At 52.2% G+C, this 12153-nt stretch overlaps 1 protein-coding gene across 3 annotated transcripts in view; it reads right to left on the bottom strand.

Moving 5' to 3' along the window:
* The window catches only part of BCL2L1 (BCL2 like 1), a 30204-nt gene continuing 18051 nt past the window's right edge, over positions 1–12153 (bottom strand). For all 3 annotated transcript variants that reach the window (XM_030533119.1, XM_030533120.1, XM_030533121.1), the window contains one exon: positions 1–2833. In XM_030533119.1, coding sequence (XP_030388979.1) covers positions 2696–2833 — 138 coding nt within the window. In that variant the 3' untranslated portion in view covers positions 1–2695. The remainder of the gene's footprint in view (positions 2834–12153) is intronic.

Below are 12153 nucleotides of genomic sequence, written 5' to 3'. Positions count from 1 at the left end.
TCCAACAACAGAGTTTATTAATAGGATTGAGCCTCCACCTGCAAATCAAAGCATTTCAAAATGCCTGCCACAAGCTGTGTTGGGAGTGACTTTCGCACGCAAAGGACTCGGTGGGCCTAGCCCCACACTGCCCGGCCAGCACCGTGAGAGGTTGAGTCAGGAGCTGAGTGTGCAAGGTGGGTTCTTAGTGTCTGTGGGGACCTGCTCTCGCGCCCCGGTTCTCCTTTGGGGGGGTGGGGGCCTGGGGCCCGCCCCATGCAGAGTGCATAGCAGATGCCCTGGAGGGTGATGGGGGAGCACTGTCAACACACATAAATACAGACATACAGTTAACAAAAATAGTATTAGAATATTCACAAATGAATAAAAACTACTCTCAGGTATTTACAGCAGAGCACAGAAAACATGTACATGGAGCAGACACCTGCTAGGCCTGTTGGGCGCTGACGCTGGACTCCCAGGAGACGGGGGATGTTTCAAAGCCAGCGGCACGTTAATGCTTCAGGGGGATGAAACTCCAGGCAGGCACTAGCAGGGCCCAGCTCCTCCTCAGCAGCTTGCAGGAGAGAACAGGAGGTGCGGGGCTACAAGCGGCACAGAGGACAGCCCCTCCCCAGCCCCACACCCCCCATGTGCAGGGAGGGGAGGGCACGTCCCTGTGCTTGGAGCAGGAGATGCCCCGCCCTGCGAGGAGGTGAATGCACACTGGAGATGGAACGGTGGCAGGCCCAGTATTAAACCAAATGCTGCCGTTACTCAGGCAATCCCGAAAAGCACAGCAGGTATCCGAGCGAGCATGCTGCTGCTAAGCGAGCGGGGAGCGCTTCAGGGGAGTACCTGTCACCCTGGAGCTAGCAGGGGGCCATCAGGGCTCTGAACACTGCCCTGCTCACTGCTAGAGCGTGGGGCCAGACTTGGAACTCAGCTAAGTGGAACTATCAGGAAGGTGGGCAGGGGCCTTCCTCCATCTCCAGCCCCTTCTCTCCCTTGCCAGCTGGGCTGCCTCTGGCCGTGCTCTGTTCCAGTGTCCAGCTCCTCCATCCCCTCAGACAGATCAGGCTCCTACTTTGCCCCTGGCCCCGGGACAATGATGGTACAGCTCCCTGCTCCTGCTGGTTCCCTACGGGGCAGCACTCACCTCCACCGCAGTCTTGCTTTATTCCTCCCACCCTGCCCTCCCGCACAGCAATGAGGAAAGAGACTCACTCTGCTGCTAGCCCACAGGGTGCGCGTAGGAAGGGGGTGGGGCAAACAGTCCCATCACTGCTGGGGCAACCCCACCTGAACTCCTACCAGGCCCTGGGCAGAGCTGTGTTTACTTCTGTCCTTGCTGCAAGCTCCTCGGGCTCTCCAGAGAGCGCTGCTAGCAGAGGCAGGGAGCAATTAGAAGCCAAATGTAAACACCTGCCATGGCACTGCTGCTGACACAGTGTTTTTCTCTGTCCGTGAGTCGCCCACCTGGCACTAGCTAGGGGACTCCAAGCAAGAAGAGCAAACCCAGACATGCCTGGTCCCCAGAGAGTGGGAAAGCACTTTGCAGCCCCAGGCCCATGCTCGGAGCAGCCGAGCCGAGGAATGCGGGGTACCTGCTTGGAGTGCTGGGGTGCAGGATCGGGTGCTTGCAGCATGTAGGGAAAAAGTGGCAGCCTAGGGCAAAAGGGAAGGAGGCGGCACAGTGTAAGTCACTGCAGAAATCTACATTCATAGGGAAAGAACAGCACGAGGATCCCACTGTGCCCATGCCTGGGAGCACAAAGCTGGGCCTGACACCCGTCCCAGCAGAGTGCCCTGGGCTGGGCACAGCCAGCGTAGAGACGGGGCCTTGGCCTCTGGAGCTAGACGCAATGGGAGAGCAGATTCGGACGCATGCAGCAGTACACGGCTCTGGGAGGAGTCTCCTGCAGCACAGGGGAAGGATTAGGACTTTCAGGGCTGGGGAGACGCCTAATGTAAACTCTACCCCTTAACTAGAAGAAATGGTTTGAGGTCTGCCAAGGGCAGCCCCGGGGCCCTGGCTGCACCTAACCCCTTCCCACCAGCTCCAGATGCCACACACAGCAGCCAGGCAATCGCAGCACCAGCTGACCTCACAGACAGACCCAGGAGGGGAAGCTGCACTGATGGTTAACAGCAGATCTTCCCGGTTCAGTCTGCCAGAGGCACACTTCTCCTTTCTCCCCACCTCCCTGCCACGCCCACGGCCAGCTGAGCTGGGTATTGCCTGGAACACCCCTCCAAGCTAGATATGCACAAAGCCTGCAATGACAGTGGGGCTGTGTGGAGGGGGTGGGGCTTGCCCCTAGAGCCTTACCCTAAACATCCTCCCCACCTCCCCAAAGGGCGTCTCCCCATGCCACCTGGGGGAGCACGTTTCCACCCCAATCCCTGCTGTTTGGTGACCTAGGACACAGGCTGGGGTCCCCAGCAGCCTATGGGGAGCAGCCTGCGGAACAGCTGCCTTGGTCGCCGGGGTTTTTAAAACCAACAGTAAGTGAAGATTAGGATAAAAGGGATATGGTGGCACGCAGGCCAGAAGAGATCTGTGGGGCAGGAGTCACTGCCCCTCAAGACGGGCTGCGGGTGGGGCGCTGCCCCTTGGAATGATCACGTTGCTCTGGAGTATAGTGTGACGGAGTTTTGCCATTTGCCACAGGCCCAGGGCCATCCTGGGCGCTGGGGAGGAGTCAGTGTCCGGTTACTTGCGGCTCAGCAGAGAGCCCAGCAGGAGCACTCCTGCCAGAGTCGCCCCGGTCAGAAGCCACCTGTTGAACTGCTCCTGGCCTTTCCTGCTCTTGGCAGCAGCGTCATTCCCATAGAGATCCACAAACCGCTCCTGTGTGGAGGGTAGGGGGGAGGGGAGAGAGAGAGAGAGAGAGAGAGAGAAGGGTTAGGGAGCTGCAAAAGCCGGGGTGTGGGAGGCAGGGCAGAGCTCACATTTAAACACCAGACAATGACCAAACGCAGGCTCCATCTTGTAAGCAGGAGACGAGGGGATTCCTGAACTGCTGCTCCCCCAGGCACTCACCTGGGTCGGAGGCACAAGCCCTGTTCTCGAGTCAGGTGACACTGCCCAAGGCGGGCCCTGCACGAGTCAGGCAGCCTGGCCCAGTCTGCACCAGCAAAGCTTTGCTGCCCTTGATGTACCAGCAAACCCTCCTGGCACAGATGCAGCTTATAACAACAAAAGACTGTTTGTGCCAGGAGAGCTTATACCGGTTCCCTGAAACCCACAAAGTCATTCCCGAATGATGCCACACACCTCATTTCACAGTGACTGGGCCCCCAGGTGCACGCACACACCATGGCACCATCGCAAGCAGCCTCCTACACTGAGCAGGGCATGAAACAGACTGGGAGATCCCCCCAAGGATGGGCAATGTCATGTTTCTTGTTAGCTGCCTTGCCACATGCCAGTGACTGCTCTTTTACCGCCATGCCTCTCTCTGGTGGAGAGCAGGTACTAATACAGATGTCTTTGAACCTTGCTAGGCAGCAGTCAGGAGAACAGCCTCCTGCCCTGCTCTGCAAGAAGCCAGCTGAGCAGCAGCCAAGACACCCAGGACATTCCTTTTATTCAGCCCCTTTTCCCTGAAGTTCCCCCAAACCAAGCCTGGTTGCTGCCCCACAAGGCTGCAGAAAAATGTAGAAAACAAAGGACTTGGCGTGGATTAAAATACCAATTAAGATTCACAAGAACTCTGTCAGATTTGGCTGGAAAATCCAGGAGGACAAGGTATGCAGCCATTATAAATCCTGAGAACGTTCACCAAGGACAAGACAATTGGATCCAATTTTCAGCACTGGGGAAAGAGAACAATGAGTGTGTTCCTGCTGCAGGGGGAGTCTTGCAAAACCCAGAGGAAGGGCATGCGTGCATCCACTTCCCAAGACACCAGAAATAACTCAAACGCTGAAAAAGAGAAGGGCGAGCCTTGAACACAGTGACGAAAGCTACCAAACAGAGTCAGATGTGGACGTTTCCTTTGAGAACCACCCTAATGCCTAGACAAATTGGAACACCCGTGTTTAAAAAGAAAACAATTTCAGAGACATGCTAACAAACAGAGATCCTCTACCAACAATGTAACAAGGAAGAAAGCACCTGCTACAAATACATGAGAAGCAAGAGGAAGACCAAGGACAAAGTAGGCCCGTTACTCAGTGAGGTGGGCGAAGACAATTACAGGAAACGTGGAAATGACTTCTTTGTTTTGGTTTTCACCAAGAGGTTGGTGGCGACTGGACATCTAACATAGTGAATGCCAGGGAAAATGAGGTAGGAGCAGAGTCTAAAATAGGGAAAGAACAAGTCAAAAATTACTTAGACAAATTAGATGTCTTCAAATCACCAGGGCCTGATGAAATGCATCCTAGAATACTCAAGGAGCTGACTGAGGAGATATCTGAGCCATTAGCAATTATCTTTGAAAAAAGTCCTGGAATGTCTCCCATCTTCCATCAGACTGGAAAAGGGCAAATCTAGTGCAGATCTATAAAAAGGAAAAAAGGCCAACCCAGGGGATTAAAGACCAGTCAGCTTAACTTCTGTACCCGGAAAGATAATGGAGCAAATCATTTAAGCAATCAACTTGCAAACACCTAGAAGATAATAAGGTGATAAATAACAGTCAGCATGGATTTGTCAAGAACAAATCGTGTCAAACCAACCTGACAGCTTTCTTTGACAGGGTAACAAGCCTTGTGGACGGGGGGAAGCAGTAGACGTGGTATAGCCTGACTTTAGTAAAGCTTTTGATACTGTCTCACAAGATCTTCTCATAAATAAACTAGGGAAATACAACCGTCCTAGATGGAGCTACTAGAAGGTGTGTGCAAAACTGGTTGGAAAACCATTCCCAGAGAGTAGTTATCAGTGGTTCACAGTCATGCTAGAAGGGCATAACAAGTGGGATCCCACAGGGATCAGTTCTAGGTCCGGTTCTGGTCAATATCTTCATCAATAATTTAGCTAATGACATAGAGAATATACTTATAAAGTTTGCAGATGATTCCAAGCTGGGAGGGGTTGCAAGTGCTTTGAAGGATAGGATTATAATTCAAAATGATCCGGACAACCTGGAGAAATGGTCTCAAGTCAATAGGATGAAATTCAATAAGGACAAATGCAGAGAACTCCACTTCGGAAGGAACACCACTTCGGAAGGAACAATCAGTTGCACACATACAAAATGGGAAATGACTGCCTAGGAAGGATCAGTGCGGAGAGAGATTGGGGGTCACAAGCTAAATAAGAGTCAACAGTGTTATGCTGTTGCAAAAAATCATCATTTTGGGATGTATTAGCAGGAGTATTGTAAGCAAGACATGAGAAGTAATTCTTCCGCTCTACTCTGCGCTGATTAGGTCTCAACTGAGTATTGTGCCCAGTTCTGGGTGCCACATTTCAGAAGGATGTGGACAAATTGGAGAGAATCCAGAGAAGAGCAATAAAAATGATGAAAGGTCTAGAAAACATGACCTATGAGGGAAGATTGAAAAATGTGGGTTTGTTTAGTCTGGAGAAGAGAAGACTGAGAGGGGACATGACAAGTTTTCGAGTACATAACAGGTTGTTACAAGGAGGAGGGAGAAAAATTGTTGTTCTTAACCTCTGAGGACAGGACAAGCAGCAATGGGCTTAAATTGCAGCAAGGGCAGTTTAGGCTGAACATTAGGAAAAACTTCCTGTCTGAGTGATTAAGCACTGGAATAAATTGCCTAGGCAAGTTGTGGAATCTCCATTATTGGGGATTTTTAAGAGCAGGTTGGACAAACACCTGTCAGGGATGGTCTAGATAATACTTAGTCCTGCCATGAGCGCAGGGGACTGGATTAGATGACCTCTCGAGGTCCCTTCCTGTGCTATGATTCTATGGGTGCAGACTTTGCCCATATTCTGCAGAGCCTCTGCTCTCCCATCTTGGCACCAGCAGCTCTCGGGCTGCCACCGCTAGGGACGTGTGCATTTTACATTAACACTTGCCGTTTCTGCCAAAGGTTGGCTGGATTGTTACAGGTGTTTAATCTTTACAGTATAAAACATATTTAATGTTTTAATGTTCCAGGTTAAAGTGGCTAGAACAGGTTCTGAAAGGGAAGCACTGTGTAACTGCAGTGGGAATGCTCTCTCTCTTCAGTGTACATGGAACCAATTCAGTGCTCAGCAGCTGAGCTGCCATCTTCCTGTTGGCTTATTTCTGGTTTGAGCTCCCCTCCCTGGGAAGTGTGGGGCAGAACTCTCTGTGAGAGATCAAGGGCGGAGCCCTAAACAGCCATTGGATCAGGTCCCCAAACTGTAGCGTGGGCACATGAAGGCTGCCTAACAGCAGAGAGCCCTGGCCCTTCGAAGGGGCAGGATGGGTCAGCTCCCCCAGGCCTCAATGGCTCCTCCACAGATTAGTCCCCGCTAGTGGGGCACAAGGCACTTCAGTTTCCTCCACAGAACAAGCACCAATTGCAGCTACTCTGCCCAGCTGCCAGGCCTGCAGTCACTTTCACCTGAGGCATTTACCCCTTCCACCAGGTGCACCGTGTCCTCTGAGATCAGTGAACTACCCATTACAGCCTCCCACCCACCAACAATATCTTGGGGACCTGCCAGAGACTGCCTTTCACCAGGGCCCGGTACTACCCTGTCACTGTCAGTACCCAACAGGCATCAGGAGTTTCGCCAGCCGAGGGTGTGGGAGGGAAGAGGCGGGAGACTAGCATCTGTGTTCCCGCAGCAGGCCCCACGTACATCAGCCTTCTTCAGGCAGGGGCATCGAATGGACACAGAAGCCCTGCGCACCCCACTCTGAACTGTGTGTAAAGAGGGCAAAGGAAAGCACAGGACCAGTCATGAGAGAAGCGTGTGTCAGGGAGGGGAGAACACCACGAGTGCAGGACAGGAGGCGCACCACAAGCACACAGCGTGCTGAACTCAGGAAGAGGGGCGGGGGCAGCAGGGAGACAGCTGAGCTTTGTTTGCTGGGGAGGCTGGACTGGGCAAACTGTTCCATGACTGGAGCCCAATTTTCTACGGTTACTCTAAGAACAAACACCACATGTCTGTTATTGTCTGCTCTGTGCCCACTCCTCTCCTCCCACCCACAGCTAGCGCCCAGTGGGACACACCGGCCCTTCTGGCAGCGAGCGTCCTCACAACAGGGCCCTGCATTCAGCATTATCAAGCTCCACGAGTCATTTCTGGAAAGCTGGGTGTTCTGGGACAACAAGATCCTTGGAGTTTCAGGGCACAGGGCAATCTGAGGCATCTACCAGGAATGCAGCCACTCAGGGTTCTGCCTGGTTCCTCCCAGCCCTGCACCTCCTGCCAACAGATGGCAGGTTCCCACCCCCCATCTGAATGTTGAAATATACGTAGATTTAAAGCGTGCCAGCACAGGAGGCCACTGGAGCCCAACTTCCCCTCCCATGACAGAGAGAAGGGACAGGACAGAATCAGAGGGGGACAGTGTGGGGAGCAGCTGGGAAGGTAGTCAGGGGAGAGGGCAAAAGGACACAGTAGCTTGGATCTGGGGGGATGCTCACACCCTACGGGACAAGCACTGTCACCATAACCACACCCGCCCAACTGCATTACTCCTGCACCACTAGTGGCAGGATCCACCCTCTTCCCCTAGCCCCAGCAACAAGAGCTCCTACCCCGCCCTCCCCTTTGCAGGCTCTGGAGCCCTCCCCTTGCTAGGCTACCCAGCCTGAGCACCACCCAAGCACAACTTCAAAGCACTGTGTGCAGTGGTTCTGGAAGGCTAGAGGGTCTCGCACTAGCACAGGTCTGCCCAGCGGGGCCAGGAGGCTCATTCCCTGAGCTGGGTAGACATCCTACCCATCTTAGCGCCCCCCGAAGACATAGGCTAGACCTAGGGCTGCATGGAGTTGAGAGCAATGCACATCGCAGGGCTCTTGGCCTTAAGTGACATTTCCAATAGTCACTGCAGGAAGGCAGCTTGAAGACAGACATGGCATCTCCTCGGTGAGATGCTCAGTCTGGCTAGAGAGCACGCCCAGCCACCCAGCAGAACCTTGAACCAGCAGAGCCTGGCCTGAGATCTGAGAATGACCGAGGTAGGCCATACCCTCCCGAGCTGGTTCCTTGGAAGGGTCAGAGAGCCGGAGTCTGGTCAGGACCTCGAGAAGATGCCTTTCCAGGGCTGGGGAGTTTGCTGATCATCTGGGTCCAAAGCACATGGAAACATCAGCAGCCCTGCTGACTCACCCAGGACACCAACTCCTTCCCACCTCCTGAGAGACTCCAAATCTCCAGAATAAGCCCCGCCCCAAAGAGTTCCATGAACAGAGCACCAACCCCACCCACAGGGATAGGGCTGCGCTGCAGCTGCAAGAGGTTCTTCCAGATACAGCAACACAATGTAGGCCAAATTTGGGTACCCCGTGCCAAGTGCAGAATTCCCACGGGAGTCAACAGGAGCAATGGGCATTTACAAGGCTTTTGTTTAAATACCTTACTATTAAGCACAACTCTGACCCTGGGGAGGGATGGGGAGACAAGAAACTCCTGCTGCAGAAGGTATATACCTGCCCCAGGTAAACGGCACGGCTGTCCATCAGAGCTCTAATCCACAGCAATCCTGGCTCTCATGGAACGAGGGGTCCAAGTTCAGTACGCAGCCAGACTACAGAAGAACTTTACCCCCAGCAGCCCTGAGGTTTATCAAGCATGCCTGTCGGTCAGATTAAAGCAGGAACCGGCCTTGCAAACATTTCCATACTGCATTCCAGAGAGCAGAACAAATCTGAGGCAAGCTTTGTTCTCCTAGCTCACTGGGTAAGTAAACAGGCCTGCTCCCCTACTATGCACAAATCGCACTGCACAGGACTGGAGACCAAGGAGGGCCAGCAAATGGAAATCAATATAACAACAAACGGTAATGAGAGCTTCCAACCAAGCATTTCCCCGCCCCACCAGCAACTGATGGGCCCCAGACACTGCTTTGCTCCCAGAGCACTCCATGAGAAGCTCTGTGTCCTGGACGAACCTGACCTGGGCTGAGGGCCCTTTTCTTCCCGCACAGGAGCAGGGTATGTATTATATTCAGACTGCTGTTTTTCCTAGCAGGTTTTTCTCCTGAATAAAGAAGGCTGCAGTAAGTCATCCAGTCTGGAACAGCACAGATAAGCTTGGAGTGACCCTGTGTCTGTGTCACGCCTTATTGTGCGACGCACAGAAATCAGACAGGCGGCAGCTCTCTGCTAAATCCCCTCCCGCTGCCTGAGCCTCTAGAGGGTTCTCCTGACTCCAGCAGCTGTGCCAAGGAACTGCATGGAACACCTGGTAATGTCCCCATTACCATCCAGACAAGACACCAAGAGACAAGCTGTGACTGTTGCCATGGTCAGCGACGTGGGTTTCAGTTCCTAAGCTACTGCTCTGATTGACAAGTAGCTCAGCCAACTGCTTTTAAACTGGCTCCTCCCCATAAGTCATAGAAAATGCAGCTCACTTCCTCCCATTACTTAGAAGATGTGAAACATCCTCAAATCCTGCCCCTCCATCACAGCTCCTTGCAGAGCACCCATCCCTCCACACCTTGCTGTGTACACATGCTAAAGTTTTAACCGATGACCAAATTTCAGCCTGGAGTAAGCAGGGATTTGGGGATTTTCAGAGGCCCCGGGGCTTTGCACCTGCTTGCCCCAGGACTGAATTTGGCCTGAAGCCTGTCTCATTTGTCACAGATCCTCCCTTTTGTGGGCTGCCACACGAGCCTGCTGCAGAGATTGATAAACGTGCAATTTCAAAAGCAAGTTTTTCAATGGCCTGTTTGGAACAGATTGGGGTCATGTAAAATCCCAAGCGACACCAATTCTTGCTGTGGCCTGAAGCAAATTGCTTATCCTCTCTGCCTCAATTTCCCCCTGTAAAACGGGGATCATTTTACCTCCCAGGCGTCTTAGTGAGGACAAATTCATTCCTGTTTATATTGTGCTTCAAAGCATCTAACAAGTAGTTCATACTACAGCCAGCTGGACAGGGCCCAGATCCAGGTGTCAGAGGGTCTCTGGCTGCAGCCTCAGATACACACTACTGCTGTTTCACAGCTGGATCAGGTTGGCGAACCCTTTTCCCAAGTCAAGCTTTTCACAACCCCCTTACATGTTTTTACTCTGATTTTTACAGTGAATGTAACAGTGATAACAAGTATCAGAGGGGTGGCCGTGTTAGTCTGGATCTGTAAAAGCAGCATAGAGTCCTGTGGCACCTTATAGACCGGGGTCGGCAACCTTTCAGAAGTGCTGTGCCGAGTCTTCATTTATTCACTCTAATTTAAGGTTTTGCTTGCCAGTAATACATTGTAACATTCTTAGAAGGTCTCTTTCTATAAGTCTATAATATAGAACTAAACTATTGTTTTATGTTTAAGAAGCTTCATTTAAAATGCAATTAAAATGCAGAGCCCCCCGGACTGGTGGCCAGGACCTGGGCAGTGTGAGTGCCACTGAAAAATCAGCTCGCATGCCGCCTTCGGCACACATGCCATAGGTTGCCTACCCGTTACAGACTAACAGACGTATTGGAGCATGAGCTTTCGTGGGTGAATAGATCCGACGAAGTCTAGTTAGTCTATAAGCTGCCACAGGACTCTTTGCTGCTTTTAGTGATAACAATAAACGCCTATAGAGGCTGATAGGGAATAGTTGACCTTGAGGGCTCAGGGTATGCACGGAGGAACAAGATTTTTTTTTAACCTGAGATTGTTATAAAGTTTTCAACCCCTTGGGAGTGGAGTCTCCTGTTCGCCTTTCTTGTCCCCCTAGGGGCCATGACCTACTGCTTGCAAAACACGCTCTAATGCAATGAAATATTAGAGGACCCTAGGGCAGCACAGACTCCTGCTAACTTATACCATGTGCCCTACCATGCCAGCCTTATTCTTCACCGTTCTGCTGGGGAAGAAGTACCAGATGTGTGTGTGTATAATTCCCATCCATTGAGAGGAACACAGAAGGCCGATAGGTTTCACTTTAGGGCTACCAGCTCCTTTTGGCACTGCAGACCTGTTATATTGTATCCTCTGCGCCATTGCTGTGGGGAGGGGACAGGCCACTGATGTAAGAATCCTGCCTAGAGAGAAAGAGATCAGGATTCTTGTATATTTCCAACGGCTGAAACCGAGCCCTCAGTGTGTTGGCAGTTGCGTCCAGAACACTTTGGGCTACAGGGTCAGGGGAAGCAGTTTGCTCCCAAGGCAGGGCTAGTTAATGATTCCCCAGCAGGATGCTGGGCAGGAATGCATAAGCTCCTCCCACTGCAAACAGCCATGCTGTGTGGATATGCATAACCCTGCCACTCCCCCAGCCTCCATGCTGAGTGCCTATCTCGCCTCACCCTCCTCCCCACCAATGGCCCTGGTAACACAGTGTTTATTCAGAAGGGTCCACGCAGTCATTCTGTAGACTCACAGCCCAGCAGCTCCCTGATCTGCCAGTTCGCAGCTGGGGCTGCCTCACAAGACAACAGGGGGGAAAAGAGACAAAGGCACGATCTCTGGCCCTGGTCAGGTGCACTAGAACCCTTTCCCTCCCTCCTGCCGCTCCCCCAGATGCTGCTGTCTCCGCATCCTCTCAGGAAACCGCCAGACCTTTGTTTCTAGGGTGACCAATATTGTTATGTTGGGGGGCAGGGGCAAAGAGAGAGAATCAAGACTGTGGAGATTCCTTTATTGAGCCCAATGCTAAATAAGGGGGAAAATCCTTGTTCCCCCTACACAGTCCCCAAGTACCCCCTTGCCCTGCTCTAATAAGGCTTCCAGGAAGGGGGGGGGGTGTTGTCAGGCAAAGTGGTAGCACGCCTTGGTAACTGACAAGCTGCCATATTTGCATAGATTTCAGCACTAAGGGATTTAGACACAATCTCATCACAAAGAAACGAAGAACTAAGTCTTTCCACTTGGTAATAAAACCAAAGGCCTTCCCCCACAAGACACTGTGCAGCTGCATAGACACCAGGCAAACAGAACTGCTATAGGGAGCGGTCACCCAGCAGAACGAAGGGCCTTCGCTAGGGCACGAGAGATGAAGAAGGCTGGCTTGGCAGAGCGCCGATAGGGCAAGCAGGCTGGCCTGGCATTTTGTTTCTAGTTTTGATAGCATCTGTCTCAGAGCTTGTGGAAATCATTAGAATTCTTC

Source organism: Gopherus evgoodei, chromosome 14 (assembly GCF_007399415.2).
Source record: "Gopherus evgoodei ecotype Sinaloan lineage chromosome 14, rGopEvg1_v1.p, whole genome shotgun sequence".
NCBI lineage: Eukaryota > Metazoa > Chordata > Testudines > Testudinidae > Gopherus > Gopherus evgoodei.
This window is presented reverse-complemented; position numbering and strand designations above follow the sequence as displayed.